Source organism: Pestalotiopsis fici, assembly GCF_000516985.1.
Source record: "Pestalotiopsis fici W106-1 unplaced genomic scaffold PFICI_Scf_4, whole genome shotgun sequence".
Taxonomy (NCBI): domain Eukaryota; kingdom Fungi; phylum Ascomycota; class Sordariomycetes; order Amphisphaeriales; family Sporocadaceae; genus Pestalotiopsis; species Pestalotiopsis fici.
In genome coordinates, this window is record NW_006917094.1 from 1,183,456 (window position 1) to 1,202,948 (window position 19,493).

General features: G+C 51.5%; 5 protein-coding genes across 5 annotated transcripts; 4 read left to right on the top strand and 1 right to left on the bottom strand.

Annotated features, from left to right (window-relative positions):
* Positions 1-640: 640 nt before the first annotated feature.
* PFICI_06336 (uncharacterized protein) lies at positions 641-3,741 on the top strand (the record flags this gene model as incomplete). Its single annotated transcript, XM_007834917.1, has 2 exons — positions 641-676; positions 802-3,741. 2 exons carry the CDS (start codon positions 641-643, stop codon positions 3,739-3,741), a joined length of 2,976 nt encoding a protein of 991 aa, XP_007833108.1.
* Positions 3,742-5,516: 1,775 nt separating this feature from the next.
* PFICI_06337 (uncharacterized protein) lies at positions 5,517-8,707 on the top strand (the record flags this gene model as incomplete). The annotated part of the gene is made up of 2 exons (XM_007834918.1): positions 5,517-8,521; positions 8,590-8,707. 2 exons carry the CDS (start codon positions 5,517-5,519, stop codon positions 8,705-8,707), a joined length of 3,123 nt encoding a protein of 1,040 aa, XP_007833109.1.
* A 900-nt stretch (positions 8,708-9,607) lies between these two features.
* On the bottom strand, positions 9,608-10,470 carry PFICI_06338 (uncharacterized protein; the record flags this gene model as incomplete). Its single annotated transcript, XM_007834919.1, has 5 exons — positions 9,608-9,753; positions 9,815-9,968; positions 10,042-10,204; positions 10,294-10,348; positions 10,428-10,470. The coding sequence occupies 5 exons, from the start codon at positions 10,468-10,470 to the stop codon at positions 9,608-9,610; spliced, it is 561 nt and encodes a 186-aa protein (XP_007833110.1).
* A 2,408-nt stretch (positions 10,471-12,878) lies between these two features.
* Positions 12,879-15,139, top strand: PFICI_06339 (uncharacterized protein; the record flags this gene model as incomplete). The annotated part of the gene is made up of 2 exons (XM_007834920.1): positions 12,879-12,969; positions 13,026-15,139. The coding sequence occupies 2 exons, from the start codon at positions 12,879-12,881 to the stop codon at positions 15,137-15,139; spliced, it is 2,205 nt and encodes a 734-aa protein (XP_007833111.1).
* A 1,282-nt stretch (positions 15,140-16,421) lies between these two features.
* PFICI_06340 (uncharacterized protein) lies at positions 16,422-19,396 on the top strand (the record flags this gene model as incomplete). The annotated part of the gene is made up of 5 exons (XM_007834921.1): positions 16,422-17,033; positions 17,092-17,910; positions 17,967-18,073; positions 18,128-18,290; positions 18,347-19,396. 5 exons carry the CDS (start codon positions 16,422-16,424, stop codon positions 19,394-19,396), a joined length of 2,751 nt encoding a protein of 916 aa, XP_007833112.1.
* Positions 19,397-19,493: the final 97 nt, after the last annotated feature.

Here is a 19,493-nt window from a genome sequence, read left to right on the forward strand (position 1 = left end):
CGTAATGCTGACATCCAACAGCAACAGTTGCCCTTGATGTACCTTGCCAACGTTGAACTTGTTTGCAGCCTTTCCTCTCGGGTACGATGACAGGTAGGTATGTACTTTGACCAAAGTCCTCAAAGTGCAGTAAGGTAAGCTTGCATGAATAGAATAGCGGCTGGTCAGGCCACTTGGCCCGATTCTAGGGGGCATCTCAGCGGGTAATCCCCCTCCCCTACCTCACATTACACCAGCCTTACCCCTGTGCCAATGGTGAACCATTGAACTGGTTGGTGTGCCTTATTAGCGGCTTCAACGGAGACGGGTCTGATCCACCACCACGCTATGTACATCTGATGTCCCATTCAGACCAACAAGGGAAAAGTTGTGAGCAAGCCGAGGATTACGAAGCTTGATCTAATTAAACCCGTTCAGCTTGATCGTCACCCGCGTCCGCCGCCATTCCTTTCCTGCCCTCCGCGACGCAGCCCAGGCATGGATCTTTGGCTGCGACTGACTGACTTGATCACTTACTACTAGTCCTACAAGCCTGCCTCTTTAGCCAGTGTTTTCCACCTGCAACAGACAACCATCTGCAGCTTCTCGAAGCTACGACATTCACACGTCACATGCCCCCATCAAGGCAATCGACTTCAGCATGGCGGGCATAGAACAACTCGAGATCCATAGCAAGGTGCGTGTACACGAGCTTCCTGCCTAGTGCTGGCAGGCTGGTTCCATGGGTTCTGTGTTCTACGTCTGCCTCATGTAGCTGCATTTAAGAATGTCGTATACTGACTTGGACTTCCCCGAATCTAGTCCTACATTGTGCGATGGGTCAAAGTCGAAGAAGGTCACACTATCTCATGGAGTTTGCAACCTCACAAGAAGTCAATCAACTTCGGCATCGTAAAGCATCCCGGCTCCGGTCCGAACAATCTAGCCTCCTCGGCCGCCATTGACGAACTCAACAACACCTTCGAAAACCTCGAGGCCGGTGGGAAGGATGTCAAGTCCGGCCGTGGAGGCTTCTCTAAAAAGGACTCCAGCACCGCGCAGGAGCAGTTGAGCAGCAAGGGTTTCATACTTATGCGGTGGCATGGCAAGTGTGAGGCTGACAAGGTGTCCATGGGGACGTACGACGTACCGCCTGGTCAAGGGGGCATGTTTGGGCTCATATTCGACAACACGTTTTCCAAGACTACGGGAAAGACAGCCACCTTTGTTTTGTTGACTTTCCCGACTGGTCAACCACCACAGACTGCCCACCATATCCCGAACCTGGGAACGGGCCACCCAGTTGCGGCAGCCAGCAAAACGAGCCTCGGAAAGCCGAGCCCACGCATCGGAGCCGCAGCATCCGAGTCCGTAGACAGCCTCCAGAGCCATGGAAAGAATAGATCTCAATCTATCGCCGGTCGAAGTGAAGCAGGAGTAGCGCCCTCGGCCGCGTATCATACCGGGAATCTGCTCAAGAGACGGAGAAAGAAGGGCCAAGGCTTTGCGCGACGCTTCTTTTCGCTCGACTACTCATCATGCACCTTGTCGTACTACTATAACCGCAACTCTTCTGCGCTTAGGGGTGCAATTCCACTCAGTCTTGCAGCCATCGCTGCGGACGAGAGACGACGAGAAATCACCATTGACTCTGGGGCTGAAGTGTGGCACCTGAGAGCTTCCAATGCCAAGGACTTCAGCGATTGGGCAAAGGCACTGGAGAAAGCCAGCCGGATCGCACGTGGCTTAGAGTCAGAACCAGTTCCAGAGGGCGTTGTGGCGCGCAGCGATACGCTACAGGTCAACACACAAGTGCCAATGCGCACTGGGTACTCGCCCCAGGAAGAAGCTCGTGAATGGGAGCAAGTCGAGATCTTGGTGAGCCGTGTCGTAGGCTCTCGAGATGCCCTCAGACGGCTTGTCAAGGATATCTCTACAAAGAGACAGAGCAGTGCCCGTCCCACAAGCTCATATCTCTCACCGGGGGGAACGCCCAATGGTGAGGACGGCGATGGTTACTTTCAGCAGCCCCAACAAGATCAAAGGCGTTCTTTCTGGAGGCGAAAATCTAGCGCGCCACCGATGAGTCCGCAAGTTTTCCAAGCTGTACAATCGTCTGCTCTGGCAGTACCTTCGCCTAGTGCCGCATCTACGGCAGCTGACAACTCCAAGTCGGCGCAGGAAGAACGGAATATCCAAGATCACTGTACCTCACTACTCAATGATCTCGACGCGGTTGTCTCGGAATTCACCACCCTAGTTGCAAAGAGCAAGCGACGACGTACCCCGGCGCCCGGCTCCGCTGTGGCATCCCGCATGAGTTTCGAGTCTACTGCGTCAACAGATGAGTTCTTTGATGCCGAAGCAGGTGACACGGACACTAGAAACCAGGTCATGGTCATTGACCGCGAAGGCGAGGAAGACTCGCAGGGATCCGAAGCGGATGAAGCATCGATACACTCGTCCTCTTCCGTTTCCTCAGAGGCTGACGATGATGGCACTCTTGATCCAGAGGGAGCAGCAGCGCTGTTCCCGGCGAAACCAAAGTCATTGCACCCTCTACCTGTGGGTATTGCTGTCGAGCGTCGAAAGACTATCCCTCCTGCAACAGTCCCGCCTCCATCTCTCATTGCATTTGCAAGGAAGAACGTGGGCAAAGACTTTAGCACAATCAGTATGCCCGTCTCTTCGAACGAGCCTATCTCACTCCTCCAGCGTACAGCCGAGCAGTTGGAATATGCGCAGCTCCTAGACATCGCAACACAACAAAAATCGCCCAACGAGCGGCTGCTGCACGTTACTGCTTTTGCGGTATCTCAACTTAGCGTGAACAGGGCTCGGGAACGCGCAATTCGCAAGCCGTTCAACCCGCTACTGGGTGAAACGTTCGAGTTATTGAGGACGGACAGCGAGGTGCCAGGAGGTTTCAGACTTATCGTGGAAAAAGTATCTCACCGACCCGTCAGGCTGGCAATGCATGCGGATGCAGCCTTGTGGTCTTTCACTCAGACGCCTGCGCCCGGCCAAAAGTTCTGGGGTAAGAGTGCAGAGATCACCACTGAGGGCAAGGTCCGCGTGGCATTGAGATTACCAGATGGAACGGATGAGCACTACTCGTGGTCACACCCAACCATGTTTTTGAGGAATGTTGTCATGGGTGAGAAATACGTCGAGCCGGTGGGCAATATGACCGTGACAAATGAGTCGACCGGTGCCAAAGCGCAGATCGAGTTCCGTGCCAAGGGCATGTTTGGCGGCCGCGGCGAGGATGTCCAGGCCGATATTAGCAGTGGCGATGGCTCTCAGACTGGACTTGCATTGACCGGCACTTGGACGGGTAGTCTGAAAGTCACTGAGAACGGCAAGGCACGCAAAGGCAATGACATCTGGAAGGTTGGGGACTTGGTTCCCAATGCCGTAAATACATATGGTATGACGGCATTTGCAGCCACGTTGAACGAGATTACGGCCATCGAGAAGGGACGCCTACCAGTAACTGATACGAGATTGCGTCCTGACCAGCGTCTCGCTGAGCAGGGTAAACTCGATGAAGCTGAGGAGGAGAAGGTGAGGCTCGAAGAGGCGCAGAGAGCCCGGAGAAGAGAATTAGAAGAGCGTGGAGAGCAATACAAAGCCAAGTGGTTCTCCAAGGCCGCCGGTGAGGAGGACGGCGGCGAGGAGGTTTGGAAGATGAAGACGGGCAAGGATGGATACTGGGAGACTAGAGAGCGAGGCTTCCAGGGAATCGAGGAAATCTTCTAGGTCAGCAAAGTAATGTCACTTGTCATGACGCATAGACACGCAAGAACATGCGAGCCATCAATATTGGGTCTTGTGAGCAGCATATCTGCGATCTCTTTTCACCACTGTATTTTAAGGCGTTCTGGTCAAGACGTAGATCTCTAACATTGGCGTAAGTGAGGATCCAGGAATCTACAGAGTTGTGTATTAGTTCCATTCCACTTGTATAAGACTAGAGAGACTACCTAAGGTTAGAGAAAAGCGAGATACTAAGCATATTTGCAAATCTCAACTTCAAGATGAATTAATGCCATGGAAATCCAGAAGCTATACACTGCATATAGATTCTGCGTCAAATACCAGGGTTGATGTGCATCACTGAGATATAAAAATGTCACGTAAGAACAAGTTCGTGTGAGGAGCTGGATTCCCGTATTAAGAAATTGGGTGTTCAGCGACACGCTATAGTATCTCATTAGGCTCCTCATATTCATACTAGATACGAGAATATCCATTTTTCGTATATGTCGATCTGATGGAACAACATTGCTTTGAAGTCAAAGGAATCCGAATGTCTCGGGGTCAAAAGCCATGTGGAGGAGTCCTTTCTCATCTTGAGTTGGAGAAGTGCATGATCATGAATGCCCAACTCTGAAGTCAAAGTGAGTTTGATTATGCAATGGGCCATGTGACCGACGCCGATGGGACCAAGTATGCTTATTCCAGATTGGCATCTGGGCGCATGCATGCATGCCATCCATGAAGCGTCTGGGAATTGAGTTCTCTATATCATCATGAATATTGACTCGGGTTTCTTACAAAGCAGCGGATAGAGCCGCAGGTGCAGGTACAGAGGAGGCAATGTCGGCAGGAGACATGATGAACGGCAACTGTTAAGGCTAAATAGTGGACTTTCTTGTACATGAACCAAAGCGAGTCAATGGACCTTCCGAAGCCCCCGGGCCCCTTATCCTCGATGGATACCCCACGTTATCCCCTGTCCATGTCTCCCGTATCGCTCTTCTAGCGCCCTCACCGTCGTCATAGCTTTTACCCATAGCTGCCCATTTATTTACTACCTACATATGGTGTAGAGATTGGGTACGTAGGTAGTCTACAGGGCTACCTATACAGAGAGAGGTACCTACTTACACAGTACATTCAATGTCCCGCCTTTCGAAGCTCTGGTGGGGTTGATCTTCTGGAATGTCTACTGACTGACTGTTGCCCAGTTGAGCGCGCACCCAATGGCATGTGAACCGTCAACCATGTGGCTGCTAAAATACTTGTCGCATTTGTGCCTGTCAGAATAGATCACCCGCAAAGCGCCTCTTTTACTCTTGTCTTTTTCTACCTCTTCTTCGTCTCATCTCTCCGACAGCGCACTCGCACGCCTCGTTCCCACAGATGACTATGTAGAGGCCACCTGGCTTCGATACAAGTTCATGGTGTCGCAGTACCCGTTGTCCAACCACAGACGTTGTGTTCTTGGTCCACCCACATATCCGCTGACGCAACCATTTGATTAACTGGAAACGAGCCACTCTGCGAGTTCCGCAAATACTCAATCAGACGGTGGAACCGACGTGGTTGGTGTACGAGCTTCCCAATAACGACTTATAACGTCCTTACCTCCTATCACACCGGACACGTTGGCGCTCTCTCCGGCTTTGCTCACGCGACCAAGTCTGACCTGCAACGCCCGAATTCTCGTCCCATCTCACCTGCGCCGTCGTATTTGGAACACGCCCAAGGATCTTCTCGGATGGCCGCTCGGCCGTCCCAGTAGAGTCCCAATGTCTACACCTCCGAGCAAAGAGGTCGGTGGTTCGGAAGGAAAGAAGACGGATGCCGCCGAGAAGAAGCAGGAAAAGTCATATTTTGCGAGTGCGGTCGAATCAATAAACCCGTGGAATTCCAACCGGAGCACGACGCCGGTGCCCAAGGACAAAGAGATGCCGCCTCCGCCAAAACCGGCGCCGACCAAAAAGGCCGACGACCACTCCAGTAGCACACTATATGGCCAAAGCTTCAGGAAATACCCCTCGGACTGTCCGCCGCTCCACGTCAAGTGGTTTCACGCCGTTGATGTGCCGAAACGAAAACCGCAGTATACAAAGAGCAAGAAAGAGAAGGAACCGGCTAAACCGGTCCCTGCGCCAAAGAAGTTTAATCCCTTTTCGAAGAATGATTCAAAAGCCATTGAAAATGCGTACCAGAAACTACTGGAAGAGTGGGAGGACAACCGTGGCAGAGGGGCAGCCATTAGGCATATGCGATCAGACTCTCTGAGAAGGCGTACCGGTTCGAGCAAAGACCAGACCAATACCAGCATTGACTCGGATTCGACCAGTCAACACCAGGCGGTTCGCGTCCCCGTCAATGAGGACTTTCTATTCGACGTCGACATTGAGCAGCGCGAGCTGGCTCCTGTATACTGGCTCGGCCCGATATATGATGTGCAAAGAGGAACTTGGTTCTATCAGGAAGGGTCGACGTTGCGCCCATGCGAAGAAAACCTTGCCGCGCAGCTCGAAGAGGGATATCTCAAGGTCAAGCCGTGGACGTATCCGGAAACGAGAAGTCGTAGCAGCTCTGGGGCCAAGTCCAATCTAACACCAAAAGGCTCCAGAGATAGCTTGAGATCAAAAGCTTCGAGAGAGAGTATCAAGCCAATAGCTACGGCACAAACCGAGCCTATTTCGAAAACTCAACCTATCCCGACCAGCGCACCCCAGCACCAACCCCAGACATACCGGTTGTTCGGCGCCTACATGAACTCAATCGCGACTTACCAAGACTCCACAACGGCATGGCTCTCTACGGACGGAGTCTTGTCATGGGTTACGTCCTCAGTCTATCAGAGGTTCGCTGGTGGTGGATATCTGAGCGGCGTGAAGCTCGTCCGCGGTTACACGGAACCGAAAAAGACCAAGGATGAGAAGCGCCCAACCACTCCAACCACTGCGGCACTTCCCCAGCAAATACAAACAGAGGATGACAAGGAATCCAAGGCGCTCAAACGCAGATCTGCTCCACCTCTGGCACGCGCAGAGTCAACCACAAACCTCGAGGAGGAAGCTGTGGGCCGCCCAAGTCGGGAAAGTCAGCTCCAACGGCAGATTTCAAACTACATTGAGACTGCCGATGATCCCGAGGCACAACAGGAGCAAATCAGGAAACGAGAAGAGCAAGAAATACAAGACGACTACAATGCACAAGCTGGCGAGACTCAAGGACGTGATATTGAGCACCTCATCCTCGTAACACATGGCATCGGACAACAACTCAGTCTTCGTATGGACAGCATCAATTTTGTCCATGACGTCAATGTTCTTCGCAAAACTTTAAAGGGTGTCTACTCTCATTCAGACGACTTGCGCGCCTTGAACTCTGAGATTGAGGGGGGCCCAGGCAACTGCAAGGTTCAAGTTCTGCCCGTGTGTTGGAGGCACTTGCTAGACTTTCCCAAACGTCGAGAGAAGAAGGCAGAACATGATATAGGCATGGCATTCGATGAAGAGGACGAATACCCTTCTCTTGAAGACATTACTATCGAGGGAATCGCGTTTGCCCGGTCTCTGATTAGTGATCTTGCTCTGGATGTCCTTTTATATCAATCTGCATATAGGAAGCAGATCTCGGATATCGTTCTTCTGGAATCCAACAGGATATACAAGCTCTTCAAGGAGCGCAATCCAGAATTCAAGGGCAAGGTCCACATCATGGGCCATTCACTTGGTAGCGCCATCATGTTTGATATCTTGTGCCGCCAAAGGGATGCCGCCAAGCACGAACAGCAGTTGCGCAACCCGCTCCGGATCTGGCCCTCGTCTAATGATCGGGCCAATCGGGCACGCGAAGAGACCCAAGATCTCGCCTTTGACTTTGACGCGGACGACTTCTATTGTCTTGGCTCACCCGTGGGCCTCTTTCAGATGCTCAAGGGACGGACCATGGCAGCTCGGCGCTCGCCCAATGCAAAGCCTTCAGAAAGCCCGCTTGAGCCCGACTTTTTGGACGATCCCTTCAATATGGCAGATCCAACCGAGCGCCTGTCCCCTATAACAGGTCACCCATTCTCTGTGTCATCACCCAAGGTTGCGCAAATGTTCAACATATTTCACCCGTCGGATCCCATTGCCTACCGCATGGAACCATTGATTTCTCCTGCAATGTCGACACTCAAGCCTCAGCTGCTGCCATATACGAAAAAGGGTATTTTTGATGCTCAGGTTCAAGGTTTGTCAGGTATCGGAATGAAGGTTGGCCAGTCCGTCTCTGGTCTTTGGTCCAGTATATCTGGCAGTATCACATCATCATTGCTTAACAGATCTCTTGGGCTGAGCAATGATGACGTGGCAAACTTTCAGTCCCAGCAACAACAACAGGCTGCTGGAAATGGTTCGGGCACCTCACAGGCTGGGAACAATGGCAGTTCTAATGCCGTGATTGGTGCCGGCGGTAAGGGTGGTGCCGTCATCTCGGACACCACTGCGCAACAGAAGCAGACCGAGGCGCGCAAGAAGGCGTTGGCAAAGCGCACAACCACTAGCACGAATGTGCCAACCCTTGGCCAGGAGGAGAGTGACAGCGTGACGCTGATTGACGACGACATGGAGACGCTCTTCAGTCAGTTCCAAAAGAAGCGCGTCGAGGCCATGAGCCGCGCCGATGAGGCTCACAAAGTACTGGGTGACGAGTGGAAGGAGCAGGAGCTCAAGGCTCAGAAGCTTAGGAGGGAGGAGCTCAAGGTCCGCGCACTGAACCGAAATGGCAGGGTGGATTACAGCATCCAGGAGTAAGTCCATTCTCTTTTCTGATTTTATCACGCTCATACTGTGGACATATTGCTAATTTATCTGACAGGAGCGCCCTTGACTTTAACCCTATCAACACCATTGCATCACACATGTCATACTGGCAGGACGAGGACATCAGCCATTTTATCCTTTCACAACTCCTTTCTAGGCCTAAGAAGGAGTAATCCAGCAAATCCAGGTACACTGAGACCCAGGGGAATAGATTACAGGAGTCTAGGGTTTTTTTGTCGTTTTTTTGCTCTTTTCTTTGATTCTATCGGGAGTTTGGGAGTGTGTCTATAGATTTGTCCTCATTTTGGACTAGATAGCGAAGCGAGTGATTCTTTTAAAGGAAGGCGTCTGACGCCACAAATTGATACCATTCAATATTGACGAGCCTCTCTTTTGTCTCCTTGTCTCCTATCACACATATCAATAGTGTCGCAGAAGGGTAATGCTCAGGCCTCTGAACTCAGGTCTAGATGACCAGACCATGTTGACATCATTGGAGCTGGACGTTCAAGTCACTAGAATGAAGGACGACGATGACTGCAATTTCTGTTCACATCACAGGGTTGTTTGTACCACGGAAAATAGACAAGAAATCTTTTCTTCATCTTCAGGTCACTGATTCAGCTTACACTACCTAGTTACGAAAGTAGTAACTAAATGGCCGCCCTTACTATGAACTCGTTTCGTCGGCGGCAAGCAGCCGGCTTTGCGCGCAACATTTCGTCATCATGCCTCATTCCTAGGAATCCAGACAATGCTAGAAGAGAACCGTTGGATTTTGGGGGGGAATTGGTATCCATGCGAAAAAGCCAGCCGAAAGACCATTGTAACTCCCAAGAGCTTTTTTTCCGTTCGTAAAAGATTTTTTGGTGTGCAATAACGCCATGCGATCGTATGGGGTCATTTCGGAAAGACAAAAGAAAAAGAGAAAGAAACAAGAATTGTTGAAAAGTGGTCGTCGTTTTCGTCCTCAAAACGTGGAAAAGTTGTGTCGTCACGATCCCTTGAAATCAAACCCTCCTTTTTTTTTTTGTTCGTGTCAGGTACTGGTGAGAGGCCGAAAATGCCTAGCACTAGTTGGGGCACTGGCTCTGGATGTGGCCAGTCTGCTGGCACTTGTAGCACATCTTCTCGCCACCGGTGGACTCCTTGGGGCAGTCACGGGAGAAGTGACCAGTCTGGCCGCAGTTGTAGCACTTGGAGCCCTGGATGCAGTCGCCTAAGATTTTTAAGTCAGCAACAGAGAACATTTCCCACGACGGAGCAAGAAAAAGACTTACGGGACATGTGGCCGTAGCCACCGCACGAGTAGCAAGTGCGGCCCTGGCCACCCTGGCCGCCGCCGTAGCCACCGCCGTAGCCGCCGCCACCACCACCACCAGAGTAGCCACCAGCCTCAGGGCAGTTGCGAGCGATGTGACCGACCTTACCGCACTGATGAGATCACGGGAGTTAGCATGCCATGCTTCTGCGTTTATCAGGATGATGAGTTGGCATGCGAACTTACCTTGTAGCACTCGGACGAACCGCCCTGGCCACCACCGGCAGCACCGCCGCTGGGGCAGTCACGGCTGATGTGACCAGACTGGCCGCAACGGTAGCAGGCCTTGTTGTCCTTGGGACCCTCGGGGCAGTCACGGGACATGTGGCCCTCGTTGCCGCAGTTGTAGCTGTCACTGAGTTAGAATAAAAAGAATCTCGCCATGTTTTTTTGCAGCTCATGGGGCTGGCTGGCTGGCTGCTTGGGAAAATCACTTACCACTTGGCAGCACCACGCTGGGGGCAGTCACGGGCCTGGTGAGTGGTCTGGCCGCCTAGATGCATAGGATTAGTAATTGAATCCGACAAACCCGTACAGACAAATGCGACGATGATGATGACAATAAAACTTACAGGTGAAGCAGGCTCTGCCGGTGTTCTGCTGGAAGCTATCCATTATGATGTTTGGAGTAGTAAACTTGGAAGCTTTGAAAGGTGAGAAAGTCAGCTCGAATTCTTTCCCTCACACGTCATGACGACGACGACAGGGACCGTTTTGCTCATTTTGCCCCAATCGAGTGTAATGAGCAGGCGCAGGCGCAGTGATGGATACAAGACACTCAAAGAACAGAGCAGATCACGGCGTGGGTTTAGCTCTGGTCGCGCGCAAGCACGCAATAGGTATACGACATGGACAGACCAGGTCGGCGCAGAGTTGGCCGTTTGAAGTCGTCGTCGATGGTGGGGTTATGGCTGTCTGTACCTGCGCCGTGGCCATGGTGGGATGTGGGGTTGCTGTTTTTTTTTGGAGGGGTTTGTGTTTTGGAGGAGGGCGGAAAGATTTGAATGGATGTGTGGGTGGCTTGGGCGGACTTGGACTTACTTTATCAAGAGATGGATAGATGCGAATGGGCGACTGAAGGGTTCTCAGTAGCAGGTGGCCGCAAAGGTTGTCAAGTTTTTGTGGCGGAAAGAAAGGCGAAGATGGAATATGTACCAGTAGTGGGACAAATCCAAGATCGAGGGTTTTCGGGTTTTTGATGCGGCGAAAGAAAGAGAGTGTTGAGATGGAAAAGAATTGCCAACGCGTCCCACAACAGAGTTTTGGTTTGGTCTGGCAAAAGAGGCGGTATGTGGGAATGAATTTTTTTTATTTTTGTATTTTTGTTGCTGTTATTTTTTTTTTCTTCTTCCTGGTCCAGACTCTGGCTGGTGTCCCCCAGCTGGTTGTTCACTTCCCTCCAATTGAATTTTTTTTTTTCGCCCTCCCGACCCCCCTACCTTCGATTGCGGGCCACAGCCTAAGGTACCGGAATTGATTGGGGTAAGAGGCAAATTGTGGGCATTACCGCAGGTTTCCCATGTCACAGTTCAAGGTATCGATCAGCCTGGGTCCATCAATTGTCGAATCAGATCATGGTATTTCTTTGGAAATCTCCCGCTTCTGATGTGCGGCACGTGCGTCTAAAATCAGCCCTGTCACAAGTTCCGGATATGTGCTGCGTTTGTCGCGATATTTGAGACTGGTCAAAATCATGATGATGAATGCCAGTGAGGAGGCTGTTTGGATTGATAATTCGTGCTATTGCCTTCATTGGTCACGAGCTCAATCCACTAAGGTAAGGTGGGAGCAGGTCAGGCAGCCAAGAGCGATTATAAATACAAATACAGTTGGGACTAGAAGCAGCTCCCATGAGGAATCTCACCATGATTATCTGTTACCAGCACGTTGCATAAGCCTACTACGTACATAAGTGCTCTGTGACATGTACATTGCGCACATTTCCTACCTACATTATGTACCTACTCCAACGCCTGCCGATTGAGAATTTTGGCCTCACCAAACGCTGGTTTTTTTTTTTTTTTTTGGGTTCACGCTAGCAACGGCCGCGATCCGAAGATTTGGAAGTTGCGCCAACGTTTGTTGGCGATTTATTTCCCCCTACCCTGGCATTTATCGCCCGATTATGCTGTGGCCCGGCATATGTATGCTCTTGCGTATCGTCTTTCTGTCTCATTTGCAGAAGTGAGAAAGGTAGCCAAATATTGAAGGAGCTGTAATTTGTTCCATGTGCACGAGGTAGGTGAAAGCTATCGTCCTGAATTAAAAGTATAGCAATCTTCTTGGGGGATTGGCTTTTGTGCCACAGAACTTTTGCGATTGTGCAAATCGCCTACCTACCTCAGGTGTAGGTTTTGTCCACATGATACGTAGCTCCATCGGCGACAGCATTCCGATATCTTCAAGAACATATATGACATACCGGATAAGAGGATACGACGTTGTGGTTAATCAGTTAGCCACGCATTTACTGCATTATCGTTAACATCTTGTGTGCGCGCAGCTATCGAAAAAGCAACATAAAACACGTGTGCATCATGTATGGTTCAGTGCTTCTGGTAGAAGCAGGCCAACCCATTCATCACGAAGCTAGGCCTGCAGTAGTGGTCGGAATGCCAGCTGCCGGCAGATGATGTTGTTCAGATTATTCCAATTCAGCCTTGATAAGATCGCTGGGAATCAATAATTATTCGCTGATAACCTGAGAACAAAGGGGAAATGCTCTAATTCTCGTCGTTGATCATGCCTACTATTGATGTTTACATGAATTCCTGCCTGGTTCAAGGACATCCAACCATACCTCAACCATTCATATCAATTGCAGGCAGCTGCTCTGCTGCCTGATTGCTAAGCTATGACGGCACTAGCAACACGTTTGGGGCGGCTGGATTGACCAATTAGACGATTGCCCCACTTTCCTTCGCGCTCAGCTTAGGAGACGCGTCTCAGCTTCACATTTACGATTTTTGACATTGCCGCAACATATCACCAGTCTGGGATCATGATGAACTTGCTTTGAGATCATGGAGAATTGGCTACAGGAGAGCGGGAGGTCTGCGCTTTTTGACGCGCTCGGGGAGGCATGGAATCGGATCGACAGCGACTATCGGAGTGGTGAGTTGTACCTCAAGCCCAGACTCCATTCGTTCCCCTTATTCATCAATTTACAGCTTGCCACGCGGAAAATGTGAGAGTTGCAGGTCTGGATGGCGAAATCAAAATCCTGAAAGCTCGCGTTGCGCAGGTCGAGTGGCTCGAGCAGAAAAATAAAGCCTTGCGGGAAGAGTTGGAGCAGCTCAAACGGACCAACCAGAAGCAGCAGCAGCGGCAGCAACATGGAGACGACCATGGACTTCTTCAAAGCCAATCCGAGCCGAGGACGCCTTTGGCCCCTAAGTCAGTAAACCAGTTGCGGATTCTCGGAAGTTCGATCAAGCATGGTGGTCACCCGAATGTCGGCAGCCTTGGCCACGATGAGCTCGTCGCCGAGTATGGCAAGCTGGAGGAGAAAAATCACAAACTTCGTGGCCAGGTCTCCATTACCCTGGAAGCGAATGAGACTCTTCAGAAACAGTTTCGCGAGAAAAACCAAGCTTGTGAAAAGTGGGTGCAGTACGCCAAGACGCTCGAGGCTCAGAGTAATGCGCGAAAGCAGAAGATCGAAAGGTTGAAAGCCCGCTTGGCTTCAATGACCCCCGCTGATGCTCATACCGATACTTCCTTCACGTCCGAGACTTCCCCAGCCGCAGATGAGGTGCACAACCAAGCAGAAACAAGCTCGCCCAACCTCTTACCCATTGTGTCAAGAGGCGGCACCAACCGCGAGCCATTGCCGTTTAACAGGATGCATATATTGGAGCGGACACCATCTTTACCGCCACTCCCGACTGCCAAGGACGCTGCAGCTGTTACTTTAGCTGACCAGACTCCGAGCAAGGAGCCTTCTTCGGACACACCCGTCGTTGTTTCCGAACGATGTGTGCGCAAGAGACGTCACGCCGACCAACCATCTACCCGGACGCCAGCTACCACGCGAATTAAATTAGAAGAAGGCTCTGACCCCGTCGTGACTAGTGAGCAATGTCGATTCATGGCCCATGACAGCGTTGATTTCGATAATGCCGACGATAGGGTGGTGACGCCAAGAAAGAGTAGACATTTTCGCTCCCCGTCGCCGACGATCATACCTGCTGTCGCGTCAGCAGTTTCTGAGACGGCGGATGTCCCGCAGCATGACGGCGTGGTCCAGCGTCAGGAGCCTGCCTTGCCGAATGGACCAACAACAGAAGCAAATCACAATCATAGACTAATGGAGAGGTCTTCTGCTCTGCTCCCGTACAATCACCCAAGACCTAGCCTTGCCATGCCAAAGCCGGTGCGAAAAGCAATCCTGAGATCCTCCTTGCGCGAAGGCATAGCAAGTCTAGCCGAGGATGGTAATGCCATTATGGCCGCATGTTCTACGGCTGATAGGCCAGAAGTCAAGGCTGGTCGCCTTGCTGGACTGCTAAACAATCCGGCCCCACCAGAGAAGGAAGCTATTCACATCCCATGGCCATGGAGTGCCTCGCCACTAAGAGAGGCAACCACTTTTCCTGAGGAACCCTTTGAAAAGAGAAAAAAGCGGAAACTACCTAGCGAATGGCAATTACCAAACAGCGAATCCCCAAAGACCCCCACGGTCAGCAACAAGGAAACTCCACCAGCTGGCAAAAACAGGAAGCTTCCTCCGGGGTTTAAAAAACCATGGCCCAGAAGAGAGGAGGTCCCTTTGCGTGATCGCCCTGTCGAAAGTCTGAATCGGGCAGATTTCAAACTCAACCCGAAGTATAACGAAGGGTATAACTATGCCTACAATGAAGTCGTCCGTGGCAAGGATCGTGCTGCGCTTCCAGGTTGCAGCAAAGAAGAGTGCTGTGGTAAGCTCTACCGCCCACTGGCAGAACTCGAGTTGGCAAAGACCATGTTCATCGACGTAAGGAACGATTTGGAGGCGCAGCTGGGAGATGACGCTTGGAAGCTGAGCTCAATGATGAAAGCAGAGATGGAGAAGCTGTGGGTGGATACCAAAATCCGAGAGATATCACAAAAGTATGGCAGACACCGCGAACGTCATAGTGCCATGCAAGAGCCGCCGGGATGGGATCGGGTTGGTTTTCCTAGTACACAGGAAGAAGCAGAAGACCGTGAAAAAGCCAAGCGACTGGAGTTGGAAGAGGTTCAAAGACGGCATAACGAGGCATTGAAGAAGGGGAAATACCTGTTTAGAGATGAAGAACCATAATGAGACAGCTGCCTTCTCAGCAGCCACAAATGGCTCGTTGTTGAGGAATGACTGTATGATAATGGGAGGTATCACTACGCATTGCTTCAGAGTAACGTACGCACTAGCAAGTTGAGACCTCTACACATTTACAATCCGGAAGCTGTGATACATGTCTAACAACAAGCTTTGAGACAGACAGGGTGAGTTCTGGAAGCTGTAAAAACGTTCTACAAACGGTTGTATGCACATGTATCACGTGGCTCTAAGCCCCGCCCGTCACGATGCATATCAAATGTATCCGACTACCGGCACTGAGGTAGTACACAAAGCCGTGGCTTTACGGTACCACCGAACAGTACTGAGATTTTATATAGACACTGCCCGTCCAGACACATGCGGGCACAGGTAAACAAAGAAGATGAAAGAGTCGACGAGGCATAATTGAAGATCTGATTGCATTGCCAAAGAACAAGAATTCATATTTATATTTAAAAAAAAAAAAAAAAAAAAAAAAAAGGAACAATAATATTCTCCACCAGAGCTGTTACTAAGACTCGGAGCTTGGGAGTTTGCGTACACGCCGGTATGTGGTCCGGGCGTCTATTATTATTAGCCGCTAGGTGCTTGCTCACTCGCTGGCAAGCCGAAAAAAAATGAGCCTAAGACCTTGGCGAGTTTGCTGAGAGACCCGAAAACTTTAGAAATCCCAGGAAAGGCGCATCCATTGTATTTTGGGACCTCTCTCTGCCTGACTCCATCATCCTCACCGGCGGACACGACACGCGCTCATCACCTTAATTCGACGAAGCCTGTCCCCTTCGACGCGTGCTTGCATCATCTAAAGCTGAAGGGTTCTGTTCTTTTATCCCTTGACGCTCCTTCTTCTACTCAGGGCTGGTCGTTTCTTGCTTGTTGTCTCGCAGGCATCTGGTATAAGCACTGTGTTTGCCTGCGCTCTCTCTTCCTCTCTCTCCCTCTCTCTATCTCTCCATATCCCTCTCCGCCCCCGAGGAAGCAAGCGCAATCGGAGGCTAGACCCGTCTGCATAGCATTTGCAGCACAATAGCCGCTCGCCTCGTCGTTTCCAACTACTCGACTCATCCCCAAACGACGAACAAGGCTTCTCTGGGCGCCTTGACGACGAGTGCGCATCCATCCCGACGTCGCCGCTGCCGCGCAGTACTGCCTCGTGTCCAAGCTATACTGAACAAGCGAGGCTATCAACAGCGCGTTACTTTCTAGTGCATATCAGAAGCAGTGGTCAGCTTCGCCGCTGCTTCATGAACCCCAAGCCGGCAAGATGAATCATCATCTGCCGGCTGGGCAGCCCATGCCAGGAGGTGTCGGTGGAATGGGTGGAGGTAGAGGACCGGTAGATATGGGTTCAGGTCCGGGGCCACATACAGGCAATGGACCAAGGCGGCGGCCGCAGTATTCGCATCAGCAGCATTCGTATACTCATCACAACCACAGCCAGCCCATGTACTACCCGAACAGCCATATGAACCCATATGCCAATGCCTACTATCCCCAGGCTCCGCCGCACTACCCGACTGCTGGCATGCCCGGCGCTCCATACGGCATGCATTACAACCCGTATGCTGCACGGTCTCCCCCTGCGATCCATCAAGCATACCCTCCAATCGTATCTTCAAGCATGGCGCATCCTCCCCAGCCCTACTCGCGCCCCCCTCAGCAGCAGTCGCCAGCTCTCTCGACTCCACCGCCTCCCCCATACCATATGGCACAACCTCCACCGCCTGCGCCGGTCCCCCAGACACCGTCCTCGACACACTCTTCGCAGGCTATCCAGGCTTCTGTTACACCTACTACACCGCAGAGCCAGGACGTCGTTCCTCAAGCGCCGCAGGAGGTCGAGGTTCTGCCCGCCAAGGCACCCTTCAAGTATCCTGTATGTCAAGAATACGACTGCTCACTGATCAATTCCTGCTGACCCTTTCGCTTAACAGCTACCGTGGCTTTCCGATCCTGATTCCCCATTCCCTACCAGAGCGGCCAAATCGCGGCGAAGGAGAAAGATTGTGTCTTCTGTCAAAGGTGGTGTAGAGTTGCCATCCAACCAGCAAGCAGCGCCCGCGGTATCGGCCACGCCTACACAGCCAACTCCTGCAGAAGATGCTGCTACTCCTTCAGCGGTATCTGCAGAGCGACCAGAAACGCCGTCTACCCAGGACTTGCCTTCAGAAAGCGCACAGTCCACCTCTCCTACGACACCGGCCTCGGTTCATACCACGCAGACGTCAACTGTAGCGAGTGTCACTCCCACGCAGACTGCCAAGTCATCTTCCAAGACTGCGACTGCAGTACCAGCAGTGCCCATTGTTCCTGTACTGCCAAAGGGTAGTCCCAAAGAAACGAAAGCGGCTGCGGGTATTGAAAAGTCTGGAGGAGAACAAGTCAAGGAGTCAGTGTCTTCCGAGCAGGTGGCAAGCCCTGCAGCCGACAATGTAGCTGCGGACGCATCGCCGGAGACCAAACCTGAGCCAACTCCTGCGCCGGTGAAGGTGGCACACAAGTCATGGGCCGCAATGTTCGCCCCAAGCCCAACTGCTGCCGCACCAGCACGCGCCGCAACATCTGACGTCAATGGCGCCAAGACTGCTGAGGGCGCTTCTGCCAGTGCTGCAACTGTCGCAGGATTTGCCAAGTCCAATGCCAGTTCACAGGCTGAGGCTATTAGAGACTTCAAAGTGAACAACGGAGCCAAAATTCCATTTCTGGAGCCCAGAGGTCTAATTAATACGGGCAATATGTGTTATATGAATTCGGTATGTTTTCCGCACCACTTTGAGATGTCGCATCATGTACTGATGAGATGAAATAGGTGCTACAAGTTTTGATTTTCTGCATACCTTTTTACGATTTTTTGGATCAGGTCAGCAAGAAGGCTGCCCACAGTTTCAACAGTGAAACGCCCCTAATTGATGCCATGTGAGTTGCCACATGTCTGCACATTTTTCGAAGTCGTCTCTAATGCTAGACTAGGATAATGTTCATGCGTGAGTATAAAGTCATTGACTCCGCCACATCTGTGGACCAATTGCGGCGAAGGTTGAAAAACGAAGAGCTAGAACAATATGGCGAGCCCTTTACACCTGAGTTTGTTTACGAAGCTATCCGGAAGCTGCCGCGGTTTGCGAGCATGAGAGTAAGTGCTTAGATTCCTGTTGCGAAACACATGAAGAAAGACTAACACGACTTTAGCGCGGTCATCAGCAAGATGCCGAAGAGTTTCTTGGTTTCCTACTCGAGGCGCTTCACGATGAATGCGCAAGTGTGCTGAGCCGCCTGCCAGAGACATCTGCAACCGGGTCATCTGCCACAAACCCCAATACTAACACGCCAACCGAAGCCAATAACAACACTTGGCACGAGGTTGGACCCAAACAGCGACCGGCGGAGACGCGATCTTCTGGTCACCCGATCATGAACTCGCCGATTACTACAATTTTTGGTGGTAAACTCCGATCCGAGCTGAGGGTACAAAAGAAGCTTTCCGTAACGGTCGAGCCATACCAGCCACTCCAGCTGGACATTGACTCACCTCAAGTGCGAAACATCGTCGACGCGCTTAGGAACATTACAAGAATTGAAAACCTCACGGGCGACTTTGAATCCCTCAAGGGCACGACTGCTGTCGCTCACAAGCAGGTCTTCATTGAGACACTTCCTCCTGTCCTCATTTTGCACCTCAAGCGCTTTCAGTTCGATGCAAAGGGTGGAACCATGAAGATCTGGAAAAAGGTCGGCTATCCTTTGGAGCTCGAGATCCCCATGGAGATCATTGCGCGCTCCTGCCACCCGGCTGTGATTCAAGAGTTTGGTGGCACACCCAAATATAAGTTGATCGCTGCCGTATACCATCACGGAAAGAACGCCAGCGGTGGCCATTACACTGTTGACGTTCGTCGCCAAGATGGCCGAGAATGGATCCGTATTGATGATACTGTCATCCGGCGGGTTCGTAGTGAGGACGTGGCGGAGAGTGGTGCCGAGGAGGACAAGAAGTCCTCTTGGTCCAACGACAAGAAAGCACCTGCGGCGGGTGCTTCAGGCAACAGATTTGAAGGCATCGCCGATGATGCTGCTGATGATGAGGGCTGGAACAAGGTGAGCGCTCCCACGGGCGGTGCCAAGAAATGGAGTAGCATCGTCAATGGCAACGCAAATCCGCCAGCACCTGCACCAAAACCTATAAAGGACAACAAGGCAGATAACAAGGTCGCCTACCTACTATTCTATCAGAGAGTCTAGAGGGCTTTTGAGCTGAATATCATGGGGAAGCTGGCTGGAAGAAAAGGTGGCTAAAGGTTCGGGGTGGAAAAAAAAAATGCAAGGCACAAACAAAAAG